The following is a 27175-nucleotide window of genomic DNA, read 5'->3' as shown; positions in this document are numbered from 1 at the left end:
GTTCAATCAGGACTGACCTAGGGTTAAAAAAAAAAACAATGGGAAATACGGCAGGTGAAAACCGAGCCCACAGAAAGAAATGACAGCCAACAGACCGGATTCAACGTATAGGTGTGACCTCTGCAAATGAGACTGCCACTCTCGCATCGGTCTCTACAGCCACAAGAGGCGTTGCAAAAACTGAACAGATAACTCAACGGACGGATGACATCATCCATGGTCAGCCATGACCGACGGAGGCCCCATTTGTCTTATGAAGAAAGGCTGAAGACGCTCGACCTTTATTCTCTAGAAAAACGACGACGCCGTGGTGATCTCATTCTTGCTCACAACATCATAAGCGGAAAGTGTAACCTCTCGAAAGAGCTGTTCTTCACTCCTGCTCCAGAGCGTCGGCTGCGGGGTCACTCCGAAAAGCTCTATCTGCGACGATTTCATCTCAATTGAAGGAGAGGGGCTTTCTCCGTCTGGGTTGCGGATCTGTGGAATAAGCTGCCGGACGAGATGGTGAAGATGCCGACGACCGCTCGGTTCAAAGTCTCTCTTGACCAGAAATGGCCTGAACTCTTTGCATGAACACCCTCCCTGTACATAACTCCATGTCCCCCTACATGGCCTTGCTTTTTGCTTTTTGAGCCAAAAAATTAACTTAACTTAGCTTAACTTAGTGAAAGCATAGTTCACATCACCAAACCACGCTCACCTAAGGTTGCATTGTAATTTAAAAACTATAGAACACCTAAACATGTCCATCTTACCTGTTAGTGTAGCCATGTCTAGAATAAACTTTGGTTGAAATGTTTCCGCATAACAAAGGGCATCAGCTAAGATCAACCTCCCTTCCGCATCAGTGTTGTCAACCTAGGGGAAAGAGAAATAGGATTGGATTAGATAATAAGCAGATCGATTATTGTTATAGATCAAAATTGATCAACATGAATGGAAATTGTCGCTGTGATATCAGTGCTGGTGGCACATAAGAGAACCATCCGAACGAGGCTGTTGCCAGTGCCGGTGGCACGTAAAAAGCACCATCCGATCGTGGCTGTTTGCCAGGTTTGCCTGGTCTCCGTGCCGGTGGCACGTAAAAAGCACAATCTAACCGTGGCCGTTTGCCAGACTTGTCGGGCACCTGTGCAGGTGGCACGTAAAAAGCACCCACTACACTCATGGAGTGGTTGGCGTTAGGAAGGGCATCCAGCTGTAGAAACATTGCCAGATCAAACTGGGCCTGGCGCAGCCTTCTGGCTTCCCAGACCCCAGTTGCACCGTTCAACCCATGCCAGCATGGAAAGCGGACGCTAAATGATGATGATGATGATGATGATGATCCTTCATACATCAGGAGCTTTAAGTTTGGAACATTTAAAAAGCACTCGTGCCAGTGCCACGTGTAGAGGCACCCTGGACAGGGGAATCTCACTTCTAAAGGGTTAAACCAGCCATAACCAACTCAGATATTCCCCTGGCTTTGTGATCAAAACAGCCAGATCTGGCCTCTCACACTAACCCTACAATGTCATTCTAAAAATAAACAAACAAATCATCAAGAATTCAAAACAATGAATAAATAAGCATTACATTTACTCTTTTACTCTTTTACTTGTTTCAGTCATTTGACTGCGGCCATGCTGGAGCACTGCCTTTAGTCGAGCAACTCGACCCCGGGACTTATTCTTTTTATAAGCCCAGTACTTATTCTATCGGTCTCTTTTGCCAAACCGCTAAGTGATGAGGACATAAACACACCAGCATCGGTTGTCAAGCAATGCTAGGGGGACAAACACAGACACACAAACACACACACACACACACACACACACACACACACACACATAAATATATATATACGACAGGCTTCTTTCAGTTTCCGTCTACCAAATCCACTCACAAGGCATTGGTCGGCCCAAGGCTATAGTAGAAGACACTTGCCCAAGGTGCCACGCAGTGGGACTGAACCCGGAATCATGTGGTTGGTTAGCAAGCTACTTACCACACAGCCACTCCCGCGCATTTGATAGAGTGACATGAACACTAAAGAGTTAAAATAAGGATGAAACAGCAATAAGAGATACAGACAGACAGGCAGGCTAAAAGAGACACAATCAGAGAGACAGACAGACAGAGACATGGAGAGAGACGAGGTATGTTTTAGAAGGAAATATTGAACTAGAAAAGCTGGTTTACCTGTATGGTCTTGCCATTCATGGCAGTCACTACATCTCCAGGTTTAATTGCTTTACCACCAGGCATGTTCTCACAGAGTGGAATAAAAGCTGATAAACATAACAAAATAAAAATATTATGGAGATGTACTTGCATAGCAAGTGATTTGATCTGAGATCGTGTGCTGGAATGAAAACAATTGCAGCGTGGCTGGGGGTTTGTAAGCCATTTAAGAAACACACAAAAGCCGTTTGATTCACTTCAACATTTAAGTTTAATTAGTCAAAATATTTTCGTCGCTTTGAGACCGCGACCTGTTCACTGACAAAAATCCGTTTGTCAGTGAACAGGTTGCGGTCTTATAGCGACGAAAATATTTTGACAAACTTAAATGTTGAAGTGAATCGAACAGCTTTTGTGTGTTTCTTAAATGGCTTACAAACACCTTCCATGCTAAAATAGAAATATATACATATAAATAAAAAGACTATTGAATATTTTAGCATCCATGGTATTAACACTGAAAATGTGTCCATGACTTCATGTCATGTGAGGACTGTAAATGAGCATCACTGTCATACAGGTGGTGTTGTTTGTTTCCAGTCTTCCATGGAAAATATGTCTGGCCATGGGGAAATATTACCTTGCTTGGAAACAGGTGAGGATTGGTGACAGGAAGGGCATCCAGCAGTAGACAATCTGCCTCAGCAAATTCCATTTGACCCATGCAACCATGGAAGAGTGAACATTAAAATGATGATGATATATATATGTCATGTGGCCATTGTTGATGTCACATAATTGTCGTGGGTGCCAGTTATGTGACACTGACAACAGCCGTGACTTTGATTGAAGACCCATCAAGCCGAGTAAAATTACAGTCGTAGCCAGGGCCAGCCCTAGGGATGCTGGTGCCCTGGGTAAGTTGAACTTCATCATGTACAAGCTGACGGTCATGTAAATTTACTTATCTTTGTCACGTCCTCCTTGATGCCCCCTAACACATGGCACCCCGGGTAACTGCCCGAGTTGCCGGTACCTCGAGCCAGCCCTGGTCATAGCCATTATTGGTGTCACACAACTGACATCCATGCTGGTGGCATGCAAAAGCACCCATTACACTCTCAGAGTAGTTGGTGTTATGAAGTGCATCCTACCATAGAAACCATACCAAATCAGATAGGAGTCTGGTGCAGACCCTCTGCTCACCAGCCCTGGTCAAACCATCCAGCCCATGGCAGCATGGACAACAGATGTTAAACAATGATGATGTGCTCACATGACTGACCAGACTATCAGATGTTGTCGTACACATTGCTGGCATCATTTTAGCCCTTAAATGACACCACCCTGCAGGCTAGGTGAGCAGGCCAACATTCCCCCAGCCCCTGATTGAAAGGAGGACTGGAGCAACATGAAATGAAGTGTTTTTTCTCAAGAACACAATGCCCTGCACAGTCTGGGAATTGAGCCCACAATCTAGGGACCAAGAGTGCAACAGCGAGAAGGAAAGTCAGCAGCTGGAAGGAAAACAGCAAAGAGAAGAACACAGTTCCAAAGAAATCTGTATTTCTTCTTTCAACATTCATTTTTCTCCCGAGTTTTCTTCTTTTGCAAATAGAAATTGCCAAATCAAGACATTGAAATTTTTCGATCATCATCATCATCATTTAACATCCACTTTCCATGCTAGCATGGGTTGGACGATTTTGACTGAGGGCTGGCGAACCAGATGGCTGCACCAGGCTCCAATCTTGATTTGGCAGATTTTCTAAAGCTGGATGCCGTTCCTAACGCCAACCGCTCCAAGAGTGTAGTGGATGCTTTTTACATGCCTACATGCCACCGGCAATAAATGAAGAAATTTAATCTCACACCATCCTTCCTTCTTTCTCTCATTCTCTTTCTTAACCATTCTTAACGAAAACTGCCTGCACTTACCTTTCACATAGATTGGTAATTCCAGCTTACAGACTGCAAGCATGGTTCCAACGACACAGGCTGCACCACCCATGTCACCTCTCATCTTGTCCATATCATTCGAAGGTTTTAATGAAATGCCACCCCTGTGAATATGGAAACAAAGAAACACAAATAACAAGAAAACAATCTTCACAATATTTTAGTACCATAAATGCCAGAAGACAAAGGGAAGAATATGAAATAAAAACTATTGGTCTCAAATTTTGAAACAAGGCCGGTAATTTCTAGGGAGGGCATAAGACAATTACATCAGCACCAGCACTCAACTGGTACTTATTTTATTAATCCTAAAAGGACGAAAGGCAACACTGACCCTGGCGGAATTTAAACTCAGAATGTAAAAACAGACTAAAGGTTACAAAGTATTTTACCTGGCGTGCTAACGATCCCACCGGATCACCACCTTAATGAAATAAACAATATATTGGTTTCAGATTTTGACATAAGGCCAGCAATTTGAGGGGAGGGGTAAGATAATTACATCGACCCCTGCCCCCAGTAAATAACTGGTACTTATTTTATTGACCCCACTAAAAGGATGAAGGATGAAAAGTAAAATCAACCCTGGCAGAATTTGAACTCAGAACATGAAGACAGACAAAATACCACTAAGCATTTCATCGAATGTCAAATTTTAGCACATGGCCAGCAATTTTGAGAGATGGGGGTTAAGTTAAATACATCACCCCCAGTGTTTGACTACCACTTATTTTATTGACCCCCTAAAAGGATAAAAACCAAAGTCAACCTCTGCAAAATTTGAACTCAGAATGTAAAGACAGAGGCATTTCATCTGGCATGGTAACAATTCTGTGAGCTCACTGCCTTGTGAAATTAAAAACATTAGTTTCAAATTTTAGCACAAGGCCAGCAATTTGAGGGGAGGGAGCTGAGTTAAATACAGCTCCCACAGTACTTATTTTATTGACACCGAAAGGAGGAAAAGCAAAGTCGACTTCAGCAGAATTTGAACCCAGAACATAAAGATGGAGGAAATGCTCAGTGGCAGTTCATCCAATGTAGTAACGATTCTTTTCTACTCTAAGTACAAGGCCTGAAATCAGTTGATGTGGTTCCCAGGTGGCTTCAGAAGCTGGTGGTGAATGCTGATGCCTATATCAAATTTTAAATAAAATCCCCTGCTATACACTTTCTTTACATATTCATTTTTTCTAAAAATTATAGTTAATAAATATATTATAAGTATTTTAAAATAGGGAGTAACTTTTCAATCACCCTGTATATTACTCCCGGGATGGGATACTAGTCCATCGCAGGATTACTCATTCTGACCATCTAAGTGAACTGGAATAACATAAAATGAAGTGTTTTGCTCAAGGACATAACGCACCACTCAGTACAGGAATTGAAACCACAATCTTAGGATCATGAGTCCAACACCCCTAACCACTATGCTATATGCCTCCAAGTTAATATTCAATAACAACCCCAAATGAGACTTACGTGTCGAAGGTGATTCCTTTGCCAACCAACGCAACAGGAGGAATGGAACTGTCTGAGGTGTTCTTGTAAGTGAGCTCCAGGAATTTGAGTGGTTCAGCTGAGCCTTGACTCACACACAAAAAGCCACCCATTTTTTGCTCTTCTGCCCATGACTGGTCCCTGTCGAAAATGATAGACATATTAACGAGAAATTATCCAAATGTTTAAATAAGTTTCACTGATATAAATAAACTAAGTAAGTTTCACGATATATACAGGATGTCCATAAATTATCTTTACAATGTGAACAATTCAGTGGGAAAAAAAAAACAAAAAAAAAAAAAAACAAAGGATAACTCAGCAGAGTTTATCGGGAAAAACATAGGCAAAACAAATAAAGTTTAATAAACATCAGAACACTTCCACATGGGTTGCATTGCTTGCATGCAACCAGGTGAGTTACCCCTTCCTTTTTTTTTTATTTTCTAATCTTTTTTCAAATTGTAAGGGCAATTTGTGGACACCCTGTGTGTGTGGTGTGTGTGAGTGTGTGTACATACAAATAAATAGATAGGAATGTATATGTGTGTGTGTATATATATAATATATATATATATATATATATATATATACATATATATAATACATATATATATAATATATATATATATATACATTAATATATATATATATACATTATATATATATATACATATAATATATATATACATATATATATATATATATATATATATACATATATATACATATATATAATATATATATATATAATCATATATATACATATATATATACAATTACATATATATATATATACATATATATATATCATATACATATATATATATATACATATATATATATATAACATATATATATATATACATATATATATATATATACATATATATATATATTAATTATATATATATCTACATATATATATATATATACATATATATATATATACATATATATATATATACATACATATATATACATACAATATATATATACATATATATATATAACATATATATACATATATATATATATATATATATATATATACATATATATACATATATATATATACATATACATATATATTATACATATATATATATACATATACATATATATATATATACATATATATATATATACCATATATATATATATTACATATATATATATATATACTATATTATATATATACATATATATAATATATCATATATATATATATACATATATAATATATACATACATATATATCATCATATATATATATACATATATATATATATACATATTATACATATATATATATATATTACCTATATATATATATATATACATATATATATATATACATAGATATATATATATATACAATATATATATATATACATAATATATATATATATACATATATATATATATATACATATATATACATATATACATATATACATATATATATATATATATATATATACATATATATATATACATTATATACCTATATATATATACATATATATATATACATATATATACATATATATATATATACATATATATATATACACATATATATATATACATATATATACATATATATATATACATATAATACTATATATATATATACATATATATATATACATATATATACATATATATATATACATATATATATTACACATATATAATATACATATATATACATATATATATATACATATATACATATATATATATACATCCTCCCTAAATGCCTGAGAGACTTACATGGTGTGATGTGGGTTTCTTTAAAACTAAACTGGATCTCTTCTTGTTGGGAGTCCCCGATGAACCTACCTCACGACAGGAGACGCGGATGCGGGCAGCAGCATCGAACTCCCTTGTTGATCAAGTGCCACGTATCAGAGGTGGATTCACAAACTAGTGTGGCTCATTCAGCGGTGGTGCCCCAGCATGGCCGCGGCCTTCGGGCTAAAACATTTTTAAGGATTTAAGGATTTTTATATATATATTCCTATCTATTTATTGTATGTACACACATACATATACATATATATAATCCCACCCCAACCATGCTAACTTAAAAATCTGAAAAAAAATAATAAAGTCAAAAAGTTTTACATGAAATTTGGAAAACTCTTTCTTACCTGACACTAACTTGGCAGAGAGAAGAAAGTTTTTCAGAAACCATTTCTGAGAATTTTGAAGGCGTCAGAATGTTTGATGGCATCTCCATTAGTAATCTGGCAAAGTTCTGAGCTTCCGCATAGATTTTCCCATGATTCCATTGTTCTTTGGTTTTGGTTCTGGAGATAATATTAAATTCATTTCTCATTTTATTTATTTATAAAATTGAGTAAATATAAATAATGTAAATATAATGAATATTTTCACTTTCCAATTTGGCAACAAACAAGTAACTTCCTCTTTCACCACCACCATAACCACTACCATCGCCTCCATCATCATCATCACCACCACCACCACCACTAGTTAACAGTGCACTTTTCCACGTTTGCTTGGTTCAGATGAAAAGTATTAAGACAGATTTTCTACAGCTGGGTGCCCTTCCTGGCACCAACACTCATCTGTTACCAAGTTAGGTAATATTTCCGCAAGGCAAAAATATTGTTTCCATAGTATATTGGAAACGAATAACACTGCTTTTATGACAGTGGCACTCATTTACAACTATCATGTGATGTTGTAAAGACAAAAAGAGACACACACATGCATGCATATATATGACGAGCTTCTTCCAGTTTCTGTCTGCTGCCAAATCCACTCACAAGGCTTCAGTCAGCTGAGTCTATAGGAGAGGACACATGCCCAAGGTGTCACACAATTGGATTGAACCTGAAATCAAGTGGTTGGGAAGCAAATTTCTTAACCAAACAACCACAGCTGTGCCCTCCCTCTTTCTAAATATGAATAAGCATTTAGCTCCACCACAAAATCAACTTTGTGTTCTTGAGCAAGACACTTTATTTCACATTGCTCCAGTTCAATCACCTGGCAAAAATGAGTTGTACCTGTATTTCAAAGGGCCAACCTTATCACATTCTGTAGCATGCTGAATCTCCCTAAGAACTACATTAACCCTTTCGTTACCAACCTGGCTGAAACCGGCTCTGGCTCTGAGAACAAATGTCTTGCTTTCATAAGTTTCGAATTAAAATCTTCCACCAAACCTTAGTCACAATTTATGTTCCTAACACTAGCTGAATGATAACTAAGTTATTTTACTAAATTCTTTGTTATATTTAAAATTAATTGAAAAAAACATCTCAACAGCAATATGGTATAATAAAAAGGTTAAAATATATAATAGAGAAACAATTCTTAACCCTTTTGATACCAACCTGGCTGAAACCAGCTTTGTAGTACATAGGTCTTGTTTTCATAAGTTTTGAATTAAAATCTTCCACCAAACCTTAGTTACAATTAATGTTCCTAACACTAGCTGAATGCTAACTAAGTTATTTTACTAAATTCTTTGTTATATTTAAAATAATTGAAAGAAGCACAGAGCATCTCAAAATAAATACAGTAACGAAAGGATTAAGGGTACACATCTGTGGAGTACTCAGCCACTTGCACGTTAATTTCATGAGCAGGCTGTTCCTTTGATCGGATAAACTGAAACCCTCATCACTGTAACTGACGGAGTGCCAAACACATTGTAAAAATATAAAAAAAACATCTCACCCATCAGAATTATCCAGATGGTCAACGTAGCACTCCGATTCCACCTTGGTCTTTTGGCTTTTCTTAGGTTTTAGTTCATCATAACAATGAGAGGAGAGATCTGCTCCTTCTGCTGCCGCTGGAGAATTCAAGGAGAAAAATATAAGATTTGTAATTCCTTTATTTACCATTTTAAGAAATTTCTAACATTAATTTAGTTGTTTAATTATTCTGAAATCAACGTATGAACACATGAATGAGGTTGAAGGAAAGAAAGAGAGAAAGAAACAAAGAGGGAAAAGAGAGGTTGAAAGAGAGGTTGAAAGAGGGTGACGGGTCTGTTATTAGGTGGCCAGATGTTAGGGGGTGCTGTGATCACAGAAATTGTCTGATAGCCATGACTGGGTTCTCCTGCTTGTGTGGCATGGTGCAGGGTCCTGTTGCCAGACACAGGGTCTCCCAGCAGCCACCCTCTTGACCCAGGGCAGCACTACTTCCTCCAGGTACTTGATGTAGGCCTTCATGTTGTTGAGTGTGAGGCCATGTGGGAAGAAGAGTGGAGGTATAATGTCGCTGTCACTAGTGATCACTCAAAACACCACGATGTTGACTGGACAGTTGATTTTTATCACTCTTGGTACATGTTTTGAGGACATGGTAAACCAACAGTTGTTCTGTGTGTCCACCATCTGATCCTGACAAATTTTTCTTGTCTAACAAAAACCCAAAGCATGCTCAGTTGGATAGGATGCTTGAGTTTATTCAAAAGCTTCGTAGTATGGTCCTTCCTCTTGTCCTTGATGGCTTGAGATAAAAATTGACCCCTTTCTCATCTTGTATGAGGAACACCAAATGTCTTCATGCACTACCTGTCCAATAAGAAACTCAGACACTCCCATGTCCCTGGTGATGGACCTGACTGACTTGGAGGGATTGTTGTCAATCATGGCTGGATCTCACTGACAAATTCAGTTCTTTTCTTATCAGAACAACCAGAGTGAGTTTTCTAAGCTATCATATCTTCACAATCACCAGTAGACACTTTCTGAATCCTTTGCACTGTCCTCAGGTTGACACCCAAACACTCTGAAATGTTCAAATTGGAGCTTCTGGTACGAATGCCAAGCAGTACAGCATGTCATTTCCAAATTTCTGGCAGAGTGAATAGTGTTGTGGTGCTGTTTTTCTCACAGATGGTGCCCAACTGACCCTACTATACTGTGTAGTTGACAAAATCAAAAACAAACAATGCACACGTGCAAAATTAGAAATACGAAATGGTGACAATTTACCCATTGCACCTTGTATATATATATATATATATATATACATAGTTTCCGTCTACTAAATCCAATCACAAAAACTATGGCTGATTCAAGCATCTAGTAGAAGACACTTTCCCGAAATGCCACACAGGTGGACTGAACCTGAAACCCAGTGGTTGGAAAGCAAACATCTCAACCACACAGCTATGTGAAAAGAGAATTTTGCCCAAAAGATTTCTTACCTTTGGCATTATCAGAAGGGTCCACAAACACAGAACCTTCACCAGCCTGCTGCATTTGTAACACTCCTCCTGAAAAAATAAGGTACAAAATATAAACCACCATTGCTATTAAGTATTTGCCAAATGATAAAACAGCTGTGAATGGCAGGCTGACAGAATGGCAGGCTGACAGAATGGCAGGCTGACAGAATGGCAGGCTGACAGAATGGCAGGCTGACAGAATGGCAGGCTGACAGAATGGCAGGCTGACAGAATGGCAGGCTGACAGAATGTCAGACAAAAATGATAGAGCATTTTATTTCCGGATTTTGTTCTGAGTTCTATTCCAGCCGAGATAGATTTTTCACTTTTTTTTTGTCTTTCAAGATTGATAAAATAAATACCAGTGATACATTCTAGGTTCAATTCAATTGGACACTAAACTCTGCTTGTGAAGAACTGTTGAGGCAAGTGAAATCGAAATCAAATTCAATGACTAGCATCCATGCTAGTGGAGCGCTAAGAGCACCATCCAGCCGTGACCGTTGCCAGAGTAGCTAACTGGCTTCCGTGCCGGTGGCATGTAAAAAGCACCATTCAAGCGTTATAGTTACTGGCATCGCTTTACTGTCACTTGAAAAAAAAAATTCGAGCGAGGTTGTTGCTAGAACCGCTGGACAGGCTCCTGTGCAGGTGATACGTCAAAAACACCATTTCAGCATGTCCGTTGCCAGTACCGCCTGACTGGCACTCATGCCAGTGGCACATAAAAGCACCCACTACACTCTCGGAGTGGTTGGCGTTAGGAAGGGCATCCAGCTGTAGAAACTCTGCCAGATCAGATTGGATAATAATAATGATAATAATAATAATAACATTAAAAAATACCTTAGGAATGAGAACCCAGGTTCGAAATTTTCCCCAAGACACCTAATGAAGGCTGGAGGGTATATCAGCCAAAACATTGTGTTAACAACAAACACAATGAGGACAAATATCCGTCAAACGTAAATAATGTACATAATTCCTCATCTCTTAAATATAGAACCGTAAGACATTTGTACTCAGAGCCAGTTTCAGCTGGGTTGGTAATGAAAGGGTTAATCAATTATCTAGTTTACTGGTAATAAATCTGAAGTGAAATATAAGCAGTTTGTGTGCTTTGGTTGGCAATATGACCCTCCCAAAATACAAAACTAACACAATATGACAATCCATTCATTATGTAACATCAGGAATACAATATATTTCAAGAAGTTATAGGATCCTTGATCCCAAGAATATCAGTCATATTAATTTATTAGAGAAACAAGAATACCAAAAAACAACTCACTTGCCACAGCAGTTCTAACGTTCTCATGCCCTTCATGTCGACATTCCAGTTCGTTAAAACCTTGGCCTTCCTTACCAAGGTTCACAACAGCTAACAAGGGAAACTCTTCGCAAAGACCAAACAGCAAATGGCTTTTCCCTTTCTTATATGATTTTCCAAACCTAAAATAAAGTTATTGAACAAGATGGCATTTAAAGAGAGATTTAACTGTTAGGCACAAGTACGGCTGTGTGATCAAGAAGTGCATTTTGAAACTACTTGGTTCTGGGTTCAATCCCACTGCCTGGCACCTTGGACAAGTGTCTTCTACCATGGTGGAAGCACTCCGTCGGTTACGACGACGAGGTTCCAGTTGATCCGATCAACGGAACAGCCTGTTCGTGAAATTAACGTGTAAGTGGCTGAGCACTCCACAGACACTTGCACCCTTAACGTAGTTCTCGGGGATATTCAGCGTGACACAGAGAGTGACAAGGCCGGCCCCTTGAAATACAGGTAAAACAGAAACAGGAAGTAAGAGTGAGAGAAAGTTGTGGTGAAAGAATACAGCAGGGATCACCAGCATCCCCTGCCGGAGCCTCGTGGAGCTTTAGGTGTTTTCGCTTAATAAACACTCACAACGCCCGGTCTGGGAATCGAAACCGCGATCCTATGACCGCGAGTCCGCTGCCCTAACCACTGGGCCATTGCGCCTCCGCGTCTTCTACTATAGCTGTGGGATGACCAATGCCTTGTGAGTGAATTTGATAGATGGAAACTGCATAGAAGCCCATTATGTGTGTGTGTGTGTGTGATGCATTGCTGTACTTTTCTTGTATCCTTCCTTTATTATAAACGATGGGCTGTTCTATGGTAGGTTGATGCATTTGAACATGGAACACATGCCATGGCGTAATTCTGTTGTTAGTGAAATACATAACAATATAAGACAACTAGTGAAGGCCCATGGCTCAGTGGTTAGAGTGTTGGGTTCACAACCATGAAGTAGCGAGTTCAATTCCAGACTAGGCTATGTGTTTCACATTGCTCCAGTTCCCTCAGCTGTAGAAATGAGTTGCGATGTCACTGGTGCCAAGCTGTATTGGCCCCTTTGCCTCTCCCTTGGATAATATCAGTGGCAGGGAGAGGGGAGGCTGGCATGCATGGGCGACTGCTGGTCTCCCACAAACAACCTTACCTGGACTTGTGCCTCAGAGGGGAATTTTCTAGGTGCAATCCCATAGTCATTCATGACCAAAGGGGGTTTATACCCGTTTATAAGACAACTGTAGAGTTTTAAAATCCCCGAATATTTCCCATAATCCCTGAAAGATTTTTAGAATATATATAAAAAAAAAAAGAAGACATAGAAACAATTACAAACAAAATCATTGACTTACAGCTTGATCTGTTCTGACAACTTTCCGGAACATTTCTCATCAAAATGTTTTGCAGCTTTTGAGAGAACAAGGGGGCCATCTTCGGCTGAAGCTTCATAGACACCAAGGATTAAGCCTTTGTTCTGTGAAGAAAGATAATATATACATATATACATATATATATACACACACACACATATATATATATATATATATATATATATAAAATAATATGTTACATTTACACAATACTCAAGATAAAACTAGGGGGACAAACACAGACACACAAACACACACACGCATATATATATATATATATATATATATATACATATATACATATACATATATACGACTGGCTTCTTTCAGTTTCCGTCTACCAAATCCACTCACAAGGTATAGTAGAAGACACTTGCCCAAGGTGCCACGCAGTGGGACTGAATCCAGAACTATGTGGTTGGTAAACAAGCTACTTACCACACAGCCACTCATATATATATATATATATATACATAGCAATTAGAAAATGGAGGGGATCAATAGGTGGTATTCATCAACTTTTAGACATTATATTATGTCAGTTTATTTATTTACTAAAATGACAATTATAACAATATACATTACATGTATAACATATTATTCTTTGTGAGGTATACTTGCCATCTCAATATGGCTAACCACTAAGGGTGGGTGTTCGGCTGGAGACGATGTTCTCCTGGGGCTACAAGCTACAGTAACACCCACCCTTAGTTGTTAGCCATATTGATATGGCAAAAGTATACCTCACGTTGTCGTGCAGTTACTGTTCATATCTCGTTCGGAGATTTATTATTGCATATTATTCTTTACTCTCTTTTTACTCTTTTACTTGTTTCAGTCATTTGACTGCAGCCATGCTGGAGCACCGCCTTTAATCGCGCAAATCGACCCCGGGACTTATTCTTTGTAAGGCCAGTACTTATTCTATTGGTCTCTTTTGCCGAACCGCTAAGTGACGGGGACGTAAACACACCAGCATCGGTTGTCAAGCAATGCTAGGGGGACAAACACAGACACACAAACACACACTTATATATATATACATATATACGACAGGCTTCTTTCAGTTTCCGTCTACCAAATCCACTCACAAGGCATTGGTCGGCCCGGGGCTATAGCAGAAGACACTTGCCCAAGATGCCACGCAGTGGGACTGAACCCAGAACCATGTGGTTGGTTAGCAAGCTACTTACCACACAGCCACTCCTGCGCCATATATAATATATAAAGATATCAGTAATTATTAGAATATATAACATAAAGGAATAGAAATCATCTGCCCCCTGTCGTAAGGCTGACTGTATTTATAATGGTCATGACAGCTAGAAGGACAGACATACCACAGAAGTAATTTCTACCTATGTAGGTCGCTTCCTGTACACTTCAACTTTAAATGACACAGCTCAGGTTGTAGAGAAATCCATCCATCACTTTTTGAAAGGACAAAGAATTTTCTTTCGCGCCTGTTTGGCCAGTGGTGGATCAGACGAGCGAGAATCCTTAGATTCGGTTTCGAATCTCAGCTCGGAAAAAGGGAAGTGTTAGTTTTTACAATTACAACACGTCGCCGGTCCCTCGTTTACCTGTATTTACGTGATGGTGATGTTGTCTAGACCCAGATCAGTTCCGATCGGGCAGGCATAAGATCATCGGCGTTCCTGTCATGAACATCTCATCTTAGTTATTTGCGATTACATTATGCTATACAAAGGAGTGTGTGGAGGCACATGGCCTAGTGGTTAGAGCAGCAGACTCGCGGTCGAGGGATCACGGGTTCGTATTTCACACCGGGCGATGTGTGCGTTTATGAGCGAAACACCCAAGCACCACGCGGCTCTGGCAGAAGGTAATGGCGAACTTCTGTTGACTCTTTCGCCACAACTATCTCTCACTCTTTCCTCCTGCATCTTGCAGCTCACCTGCGACAGACCGAGGTCCCGTCCAGGTGGGAAACCTATACGCCAAGGAAACCGGGAAACCGGCCCTTATGAGCCAGGCGTGGCTCGAGAAGGAACAAATAATACAAAGGCGCGTGGGCTAATGGTTATTATATTGCACTCACGATAGTAATATCGCACTTTTGATTCCCGGATTTGGCGGTGCATTGTGTTCTTGAGCAAAACATTTAATTTCACGTTGCTCTAGACCACTGATCTCTAAATGGACAACCCTGCGACGGTCTGCTATACCAATCTGCAGGAATGTTGTATTTATATGCCATGGAAATTGGGCAACCAACTTTATAAGTCCTAGAACTCGTGAGAGCACAATAAATAAATGTGTGTGTGTGTGTTGCATTGGAATCTAAAGATGGTATGAGTTGAGGGAGATTTGGCTGCTATTTCTAGCGGGTACAGCGACAACGTTAGCGCACCTTGACGTCTTGCTGCCCGCTTATGTCTTCGAACAAAAACTGTTTTACTCTCTTCTTAATCTATTTATAAATTGTAATACGCTGTAACTTTGTAGAGTAAATACATTAATTAGACTAGAATTAAGTGCTGCTTTCCTGTAACCGCGGGGCCTTTGTTGGCGGACGGTAAAAGGTTAGGGTGAAGCACCGAAAAGTTTGTGTAACTGCAGATCTCTTAATATATATATGGCGAAGTTTCGCATGTCGTAGCTCAGACTTCCGTCGATTTCCGTAAAAAACTTTTATTTTTTTACATAAGTAATGAGAGCGAAAGAGACTAAGAGGAAGCGATTTTATGACGAGGGAAGTTTTGTCTTTGAAGTTACCGTCTAGGGGAAGCATTGATGTACATGTGTGTGTGTGTGTGTTTGATGGGGTGTGGGAGAGACAGTATGTTGTGTAAGTGAAGTGCTTCTGTTAGTGTGTGCGAAGAGACAGAGAGAGTAATGTGTGAAAGAGAGAGATAACTGATTTTTTACTCGTTATGTGTATATGTTGTATGCATGTGTGTGTGTATGTATCTATGTATGTGTGTGTGTGTAAGTATGTGTGTGTGTAATGTATGTATTTGTGTTGTGTGTGGTAAGTATGTGTGTGTATGTATGTATGTGTGTGTGTGGTATGTATCTATGTATGTGTGTGTGTGTGTATGTATGTATGTATGGCCGATTCATCGTAATTTTTTACTCGGGTATGTGTATATGTATGTCTGTCTCTTCGCACACTAACAGAACACTTCACTTACACAACATACTGTCTGTCTCCCACACCCCATCAAACACACACAGGCCGATTCAAGAGAAACCATCTCGTCGTAAAATCTATGCCATATATATATATATATATATATATATATATATATTATATATAATTAATCATATAGGGTGGCAAAAAAAAATTTTGTAGAATTTTTTTGCCACCAGCGGCCTAGTGGGAAAAAATTAAATAGTCATAGACCATTTTTTATTCAACATCAACAATCAAGGAACGGCCATAATACCCAGGGTAAATGTTTTTAAATTTTCTCCTGTTTACGGAATTAATTTTTATTTGCGGTTGAAGCTTTGGCTGTTATTTCTAGTGGGTGAATGGCCTATTATGGCCGTTCTTGATTGTTGATATATATATATATATATATATTATATAATATATATATATTATATATATAATTACTGTACGTACACAAAGATAAATTGAATTTTTATATATATATAATATATATATATATTTTTTTTTTTTTTTTTTAATTGAAGTCATGGTACTTACGAGTCTAGCAGTGGTTGATAGCTGACGTCTGTTTAACAGACGACCTTTGATAACGGATCCATTGAGAAGAAACACACGTGAGGGTCGAATTTGTTTCGCGACATTGGCCGCTGTTCGAAGCACAGAAGAAGCCATGTTTAAGTCGATTTAGTGTGATTAGAGTTACTTCCCTTGTTCCCATGCTTCGCTAGCAGTGGGCGGGGCTACGCTGGGGGCGGGGGTTTATGCCTACAACTTGGTCATTAACACTGAATGCCATAGATGTATGTCGCTGCTACTCCCCCTCTCTTTTTTTACTCTTTTACTTGTTTCAGACATTTGACTGCGGCCATGCTGGAGCACCGCCTTCAGTCGAGCAAATCGACCCCGGGACTTATTCTTTGTAAGCCCAGTACTTATTCTATCGGTCTCTTTTTGCCGAACCGCTAAGTAACGGGGACATAAACACACCAGCATCGGTTGTCAAGCAATGCTAGGGGGACAAACACAGACACACAAACATATACACACACACACTTATATATATATATACATATATACGACAGGCTTCTTTCAGTTTCCGTCTTACTAAATCCACTCACAAGGCATTGGTCGGCCCGGGGCTATAGCAGAAGACACTTGCCCAAGATGCCACGCAGTGGGACTGAACCCGGAATCATGTGGTTGGTTAGCAAGCTACTTACCACACAGCCACTCCTGCGCCTATACAACGTAGTAATTTCAAATTTTGGCACAAGGCCAGCAATTGCGAGGGCGGGTGTAAAACGAGTACACCGACCTCAGTACTCGAACTCGTACTCATTTTTATCGACCCTAAAACGACGAAAGATAATGTCTACTTCCGTAGCAGATATATTTTTTTACTCGTTTCAGTCATTTGACTGCGACCATGCTAGAGCACCACCTTGAAAGAGTTTTAAAGCAAAGAAATCAATCACAGGACCTGTTCTTTGTAAGCCTAGTACTTATTCTACCGGTCTCTTTTGCTGAACTGCTAAGTTAAGGGAACATAAACACCCAACATCAGTCGTCAAGCGATGGTGGGGGGACAAACAGACCAAAGAACAACATATATATATATATAAATATATATATATATATATATATAGATATAAATATATATAAATATATATAATATATATAAATATATATAAATATATATTAATATATAAATATATATAATATATATATATATAAATATAATTAATAAAAATATATTATAAAATATATAAATATATATATATATATATATTTAATATATATATATATATATATTATATATATATATTTATATTATATTATATTATATATATATATATATATTTAATTTATATATATATATATATATATATTTATATTATATATATATATATATATGATATTTATATATAATATATATATATATATATATATATATATATTAATATATATACACTACATATATGAATGGGCTTTTAGTTTCTGTCTACCAAATCCGCTCACAATGCTTTGGTCAGCCCAAGGCTATAGTAGAAGACACTTGCCCAAGGTACCATGCAGTGGAACTGAACCTGGAACCATGTGTTGACAAGCAAGCTTATCACACAGCCACGCCTGGTACTTAACATTTTATCGACCCTGAAGGGATGAAAGGCAAAGTCAACCTCGGCTAAATTTGAACTCAGGACATGAAAGACGAAATGCTGCTAACCATTTCACCCGACATGCTAACCATTCTGCAAGCTTACCACCCTTCCCCTCTTTTATCTCTTTTACTTGTTTCAGTCATGTGACTGCGGCCATGCTGGAGCACCGCCTTTAGTCGAGCAAATCAAACAGAGGACTTATTCTTTGCAAGCCTAGTACTTATTCTATCAGTCTCTTTTACCAAACCGCTAAGTTATGTGGGCGTAAACACACTTGCATCAGTTGTCAAGCGATGTTGGGGGGGACAAACACAGACACACATACATATACACACACATACATACATACATATATATATATATATATATATATATATATATACATATATACGACAGGTTTCTTTTAGTTTCTGTCTACCAAATCCACTCACAAGGCTTTGGTCAGCCCGAAGCTATAGTAGAAGACACTTGCCCATGGTGCCACGCAGAGTGAATGAACCCGGAACCATATGGTTGGTAAGCAAGCTACTTACCACACAGCCACTCCTGCACCCTTGTTTTGATACTCGACATACTAGTTACAAATTTTGGCACAAGAGGAGTGTTGGTGACAGTGGTGGTAATGCACTGACGTAAGCAGTTACAAAGTTACAAACCCTTCTTGAGTGCAACCACAAATCAAACTCTATCGACCAGGTCCTAAAGACCACATCATTTGACCACTGGTACATATCTCCCTTCTTATATTAAATACAACCAGCCCTTTAAAGTTTGAAGACTTGTGAATGGTCACAGACCAAACTAAACACTTGTTCTTTAATAAATAGGATTTCAAGCTACATTTTTTTTTAGAAATAAACAGAAGAGAGACAAACACAAATAATTTTAATAAGCAATTTATTACAAAAAAAATTAATTTTTTATTCACAAAACCATATTTTGACTATTTCATTTTTATACAATGTTTCTAGATTTCCTTCACGACGTGTCAAAATTATAAATTAATGAGTTTGATTCTTCTGGTTATACAGAGACAAGAATTCTATCACTGTTCTTGTTGGTCGACCTAAAACAACAAAAAGAATGGTATTTTTTTAAAACTTTATATAATACATCTCAAACTAATTCAGTCTAAAACAAGGGCACTCAAAGAGTGCAAACCTCTGCCAAGGCAACACCAACATCCTCTCAACAATTAACCAGAGAATATTTGAAATAAACGCGACTGCTCTCACAAATGGGAATATTAAAAATGAACCTGACCACTCACAAAAATTAAGTAAATAAAAAACAGGAAAAGTAATCCAGAATCCTTGTCCGATACTGGATCAATCCCAAAATCTAATCAGTTTGTGCCAGTCACGAGGTCAAATATCCATGGAAGTTTCATCCGAATCCATCGAGCAGTTCTTGAGATATCTTGTCCACGGACAAACAAACACACAAACATGACTGAAAACAATACCTCTGCCTTAGCGAAGGCAGAGGTAATAAAGATTTCAAATTTTGGCGCATCACCATTGTCATCGTCATCGTTTAACATCCTCCTTCTATGCAAGCATGGGTTGGACAGTTTGACAGGAGCTGGCCAGGTTGAAACTAAAACTACCCCAGGGTACTGTCTCTGTTTTGGCAGGGTTTTTTATGGCTGGATGCCCTTCTTAACACATCGACTCCAGCACTTGACTGCTACTTTATTTTATTGGTGCAAAAAAGGAGGAAAGTTTCAGTTTACAATCATTCAATCAGCTGCCAAACAAGCACAAGTCTTGGAATTAATTCATTCCTGGTTTAACACCAGGCACCTGGCATGTCTTTAACTGAGTTTATTCTGCTGCAAAGCATTGAGGTCAAGCTTTCGATCTAAGGATACCTTCCTCCCTCACACTAGTCCTTAACTCTTTAGTGTTCACATTATTCTGCCAAAATTAATGCTTTTTAATCCACATTGTTTTGAATTAATCATGCATTTATCTTGTAGCTATGGGATTTTGATGAGGTAGCTGTTAATTTTTAAAATGATATTGTAGGGTTGGTGTGAAAGACCAGATCTGGCCAGTTTGAACATAAATACTTTTGGCCGGATATGGCCAGTTTAAATGCTAAAGGGTTAAAAAGAAAAGCCCTTAGAAAACCGATTATAGCAGCAACACCATCTAAGAATATCTGAAGAAGGAATATTATTCCGAAATATCATATCAGACTATGGATGACTAAATTATAACAGGTAAATAGCCCATTATCTATATTATAGTGCATTGTTGTACCATTCAAAACTTTTTATTCTTTACAAACAATACACAATGCTTCAAGCAAACTACAATACTCTCCTATTATTATTATCACGAAGGTGGCAAGCAGGCAGAATAGTCAGCGCATCAAACAAAATGCATAGCAGCAATTTGTCTGTTTTATGTTCTGAGTTCAGTTCCCGTCAATGTCAACTTTGCCTTTCATTCCTCTAGGGTCAACAAAATATCAACTGAGCACATCTTGGGCCAATGTAATCAATCCACTCTTCCCCTCAGAATTGCTGGCCTTGTGCCAAAATTAGAAAGAATTGTTGTTGTTATTATTATTTATTCTTTTCTTTTATTCTTTTACTTGTTTCAGTCATTTGACTGCGGCCATGCTAGAGCACTGCCTTTAGCCAAGCAAATTGACTCCAGGACTTATTCTTTGTAAGCCAAGTACTTATTTTCTCGGTCTCTTAAGCCGAACCGCTAAGTTACAGGGATGTAAACATACCAACATCAGTTATCAAGCGATGTTAGGGGACAAACACAGACACCCAAACACACACACACACACACACACATATACAATGAGCCTCTTTCAGTTTCCATCTACCAGATCCACAAGACTTTAGTCAGCCCGAGGCTATAGTAGAAGACACTTGCTCAAGGTGTCATGCAGTGGGACTGAACCCGGAACCATGTGGTTGGTAAGCAAGCTACTTACCACACAGCCTATTATAATTATACAGCTGTTACATGTTAGTTTTGTTAGTAGTGATATTGTCTTGAGATTAGCATGTTGGACCATTTTTGCCAATGCTCTAACAATTCTGCCAATCCACAACTGACTGCCCTATCTGTCAATCCACCAACCTATGTCCCAATCCACAGCCAATAATAGATGCTCTTACCTGACATTCCACGACCAAGATAAGGAACTTCATCTTGGTTCGGTCTCACACCTGATATATCCAAATGAATCCAGTCACTGGATTGGATAAATTCCTGCAAAACAAAAAGAAAGAACAAAAATGAAATCTTTATATTCACAAGGAAGAGTGACTGCAGCCAGAGTCACTCAAAGAAACAGCAGCAAAGCACAATATGCGATATCATCATCACCATCATACTTTAACCCTTTTGATACCAACCCGGCCAAAACCGCCTCTGGCTCTGTAGTACAAATGTCTTGTTTTATAAGTATTGAATTAAAATCTTCCACCAAACCTTAGTCACAATTTATGTTCCTAACACTAGCTTAATGATAACGAAGTTATTTTACTAAATTCTTTGTTATATTTAAAATTAATTGTAAGAAGCACAGAGCATCTCAACAGCAATATGGTAACAAAAGGGTTAAAATATATAATAGAGAAACAATTCTTAACCCTTTTGATACCAACCTGGCTGAAACCAGCTCTGGCTCTGAGTACAAATGTCTTGTTTTCATAAGTTTTGAATTAAAATCTTCCACCAAACCTTAGTCACAATTTATGTTCCTAACACTAGCTTAATGATAATGAAGTTATTTTACTAAATTCTTTTTTATGTTTAAAATTAATTGAAAGAAACACAGAGCATCTCAAAATAAATATGGTGACGAAAGGGTTAATGTCCATATTCCCTGCTGGTGTGAGTTGGACCGTTAAACAGGATCCGAATAGCCTAAGGGCTGTGCTGGTCTTCAATGTCTGCTGGATGTTCTATAGGATTTACTCGGATTTAAAGTATTCCTCCCCACTCCACCAACCACATTTAATCCTTCTACCACCCTCCTAACTTTTTAGCCCTTTAGCATTTAAATCCAGCCAAATCCAGCTCAAATATTCCGCCTGCTTTATGTTCAAAATGGTCAAAATAAACAGCCACATCGTTGAAATGTCTTAACTACAAGATAAGGCATGATTAATTCAAAATAACATGAATAAATAAGTAATCTGAATGCTAAGGGGTTAAAACAATGGTCCCTCTTCAACATGTTTCTGCTGCATTTAGGAAATATATCTCCTTTCAACCCTCCCTCAAATCATCGTTTTCAATAACTTTAATTCTCACAAACCAGCTCTGGTGACGATGCCACATAAAAAGCACCCAGTACCCTCTGTAAAGCGGTTGGCATTAGGAAGAGTATCCAGTCGTAAAAACCATGTCAAAAACAGACAGTGGGGCTTGGTGCAGTCTTCTGGCTTGCCAGCTGCTGTCAAACCATCCAACCCATGCCAGCATGGAAAGCAAACGTTAACTGATGATGACGATGACAATCATATTGTAATTCTATTGATATATTTTCACACTCAATCAATAAAATTATCCAGACTATTTTAGTTTAATGAAATTAGAATCTAAGTTCAGCTCACCCTCAAAAACGCAGCTGCCACGCAAGAACCTCCTGCTCTGATATATTTACCAATGTTGTTGAGAGCCGCCAGTTGGCTGTGAGTGATTTGGTCAGTGTAGTGCCGGAAGAGAGGCAGACGCCATAAACGGTCTCCTGTTTTGCTGCCAGCCTGCAAAAACCAATGTGAGATGAAGAACTTACAATAAAAGACAACTGAAAAAAAAGAGTGGTGAACATTATTGAAAGAAAACTTTTTTAACAGGAAGAAGACATACCTTGTACAAGAGGTCCCAAAGTGCAGGGGAATTGGTATAAGTGCCAGATGCTCCTGACCCTAGAGCAATGGTGATAGCACCTAAACAATAACAACAACAACAACAATAATAATGATTGTAATAATAATAATAATAATAATAATAATAATTTATTTCTTTACTACCCACAAGGGGCTAAACACAGAGGGGAGAAACGAGGACAAATGGATTAAGTTGATTATATCAACCCCATGCGTAACTGGTACTTATTTAATTGACCCCGAAAGGATGAAAGGCAAAGTCAACCTCGGCGGAATTTGAACTCAGAACGTAATAATAATAATAATAATAACAATAATAATAATAATAATAATGGTTTCAAATTTTGCCACAAGGGTAGCAACATTGGGGGAAGGGATGAGTCAATTACATCGACCCCAGTATTTCACTGGTACTTAATTTATTGACTCTGAACGGATGAAAGACAAAGTTTGTCGTCGATAGATTTTCACTTGGTGTGCTAGTGATTCTGCCAGCTTGTCACCTTAGTAACAATAATAATAACAATAATAATCCTTTCTACTGAAGGCAAAAGACCTCAAATTTGTGGGGAGGGGACTAGTCGATTACATCGACCCCCCCCCCACTGTTTCTCTGGTACTTGATTTATCGACCGTGTAAGGATGAAAGGCAAAGTCGACCTCGGCAGAATTTGAACTCAGAACGTAGTGACAAATGAAATACTGCTAAGCAATTCACCTGACATGCTAACAATTCTGCCAGCTCGCGACCTTAGTAACAACAGCAACAACAACAATAATGATTTCAAATTTTGGCACAAGGCCAGAAACTTGGGGGAGGGGTAAGTCTATTACATTGATCCCATTGCTTAGGTGGTACTTATTTTATCGACCCAAAAAGAGCAAAAGGTAAGAACGGTGACCCCCAATATTTGACTGGTACAGTATCCAACTTGGAAGCATGAAAGAGAAAGTTGACCTCAGCAGAGTTTGAACTCAAAGTAATTTTTTTATGACATTTCTAATGATTCTGCCAATTTTCCACCTTTCCACTGACCCCAGTACATAACTGGTACTTTATTTTTATCAACGACACCCACCACCACCCTGAAAGATGAAAGTCAAAGTTATAAGGGAAAGTCAACAACATTGAATTGGAATTTGTGATATAATTAAATGAAAATTAGGGAAGAGAGTAATTAAATAAAATTTCAACCTTACCTGTTAATGTTGCCATGTCTAGGATCAATTTTGGATTAAGTGTTTCTGCATAGCAAAGAGCATCGGCTAAGATCAGCCTCCCTTCAGCATCAGTGTTGTCGACCTAGGGATGAAGAAATAACATTAAATTAGATCTTAAGTTAAGTCAAGTTAATTTTTTGGGCTCAAAAAGCAAAAAGTAAGGCCATGTAGTGGGGGAGGCATGGAGTTATGTACAGGGAGGGTGTTCATGCAAAGAGTTCAGGCCATTTCTGGTCAAGAGAGACTTTGAACCGAGCGGTCGTCGGCATCTTCACTATCTCGTCCGGCAGCTTATTCCACGGATCCGCAACCCGGACGGAGAAAGCCCCTCTCCTTCGATTGAGATGAAATCGTCGCAGATAGAGCTTTTTGGAGTGACCCCACAGATCTGGCTGTGTAGTAAGAAGTTGGCTTCCCAACCACATCTCTACGAGACACGTCCTCGTTTGCCATGAGGCATGGGGTCGACCAAAGCAAAGCGTCGTCCTAACTGAGTTTTTTATTCACAACTGGAAGAATGCATTAATTATTTCAGCCTGGTTGTGTTTGTAGACAGTTAAAAAGAATACTTTTAACAAAAAAAAAATTAAATGATAGCATCGTAGTTGCAGGTGGGCTCCCTTAGTCTCCTGACAACCAATATTTTTAGACCCAGTTCGCGCCTGGTGTCAGGTGATGCCTGTGAGAGCACTTGGCTTTCTCAACGCCTTAGCTTTGCCATCACCTGTGGTAATGTTGCAAGCATGGTTCCGTTAAACCTTGTTGCGTGCAACCAGTCACTGTGGCAAAAAAAAAAAAAAATTCTCCACAATGGTACCTTTTTGATATCAGTGTCTTTACGATACTGGAAAAGGGATATGTATTTGCAAAGGGAACGTACTTTTCATCGACAACTGTGATTGTCACACGCCGATGACAGGTCAATACTCAGAAACTCAAGTCCGTGTGTATCATAAGTTGAAGACGGGAAGGATGGCTTCCCTTTGCAAATACTGATAGGGCACAGAAAGTGTGTCTAAAGCCAGCTGGAGGAGGTGTCCTCCTAGGGCTATAAACTACAGTAGTATCCACCCTTAGGGGTTAGCCATATTTAAATGGCAAATATACGTCATGATGGTTTCAATACAGTTTTAATAGAATGATCTGGAAGAATTAGGTGAAAGCTCTCTCTCCAGTAATTTTCTGTCATGCCGGTGGCACATAAAAAGCACCATCCATCCGTGGCCGTTGCCAGCCTCGCCTGGCCCCCGTGCTGGTGGCACGTAAAAAGCACCATCCATCCGTGGCCGCTTGCCAGCTCCGTCTGGCACCTGTGCAGGTGGCACGTAAAAAGCACCCACTACACTCACGGAGTGGTTGGCGTTAGGAAGGGCATCCAGCCGTAGAAACACTGCCAGATCAGACTGGGCCTGGTGCAGCCTTCTGGCTTCACAGACCCCAGTTGAACCGTCCAACCCATGCCAGCATGGAAAGCGGTCGCTAAATGATGATGATGATGATGTAAATAAATGAGTGCACAGTATTGAAAGGCGGCGAACTGGCAGAAGCGTTATGGCACGCCAGGCAAAATGCTTAGCGGTATTTCGTCTGCCGTTACGTTCTGAGTTCAAATTCCGCTGAGGTCGACTTTGCCTTTCATCCTTTTGGGGTCGGTTAAATAAGTACCAGTTACGCACTGGGGTTGATATAATCAACTTAATCCGTTTGTCTGATTTTGTTTGTCCTCTCTGTGTTTAGCCCCTTGTGGGTAGAAAAAGAAATAGGTATTAAAGTATTGAAAACAAAATGAAAGAGAAAAAGTAATATACACATGTAGGCACATGTAGGCACATGTATGGCTGTGTGGTTAAGCACCTCACTTTGCCACTAATGTGGTTTTCGGTTCAGTCCTGTGGTGACGCTACTGTGTAAGTTTCAGCGCACATGCGCAGAATTCGATTACTTCCGGTTGGCCACCAGAAGTTTCCTCATGCGCATGCGCAGGAACTGCAACCTGAAAGCATGACCACTGAATCGGTCCTTTCGGGCAGAGCAGCACTAGCGGTCGGACGTGGCTTCACTTTCTCTCAGAGAACAACCCTACGCACAGAGAACCTCACCCCCAATGAAGCGGGAACGAACACCGAATCATCTTGACTCGCACGAGAGAACATTGTAACCAGTCCTGTGGATTCGGCTGCTGGTTTCCCCACAAGAAATACATATTCTCTTTCTCTTTCTCTTTTACTTGTTTC

The 27175-nt window shown here is 38.8% G+C and overlaps 1 protein-coding gene across 1 annotated transcript in view; it reads right to left on the bottom strand.

The window, feature by feature from the left end:
• The window catches only part of LOC115223123, a 74366-nt gene that overhangs the window by 32421 nt on the left and 14770 nt on the right, over window positions 1-27175 (bottom strand). Inside the window, exons 10-24 of the mRNA XM_036512111.1 lie at window positions 24921-25023; window positions 23701-23780; window positions 23445-23594; window positions 21999-22092; window positions 19860-19916; window positions 17226-17374; window positions 13529-13650; window positions 12150-12310; window positions 10838-10906; window positions 9352-9469; window positions 7791-7949; window positions 5614-5772; window positions 4108-4232; window positions 2188-2276; window positions 759-861 (exon numbers count right to left, since the gene is read on the bottom strand). Of these exons, the coding sequence (XP_036368004.1) occupies window positions 759-861; window positions 2188-2276; window positions 4108-4232; window positions 5614-5772; window positions 7791-7949; window positions 9352-9469; window positions 10838-10906; window positions 12150-12310; window positions 13529-13650; window positions 17226-17374; window positions 19860-19916; window positions 21999-22092; window positions 23445-23594; window positions 23701-23780; window positions 24921-25023 (1738 nt within the window). The remainder of the gene's footprint in view (window positions 1-758; window positions 862-2187; window positions 2277-4107; window positions 4233-5613; window positions 5773-7790; window positions 7950-9351; window positions 9470-10837; window positions 10907-12149; window positions 12311-13528; window positions 13651-17225; window positions 17375-19859; window positions 19917-21998; window positions 22093-23444; window positions 23595-23700; window positions 23781-24920; window positions 25024-27175) is intronic.

This window comes from Octopus sinensis, linkage group LG22, assembly GCF_006345805.1.
Source record: "Octopus sinensis linkage group LG22, ASM634580v1, whole genome shotgun sequence".
Taxonomy (NCBI): Eukaryota; Metazoa; Mollusca; class Cephalopoda; order Octopoda; family Octopodidae; genus Octopus; species Octopus sinensis.
Note: the sequence above shows the minus strand (reverse complement) of the source record. Positions and strands in the feature narration are given on the sequence as shown.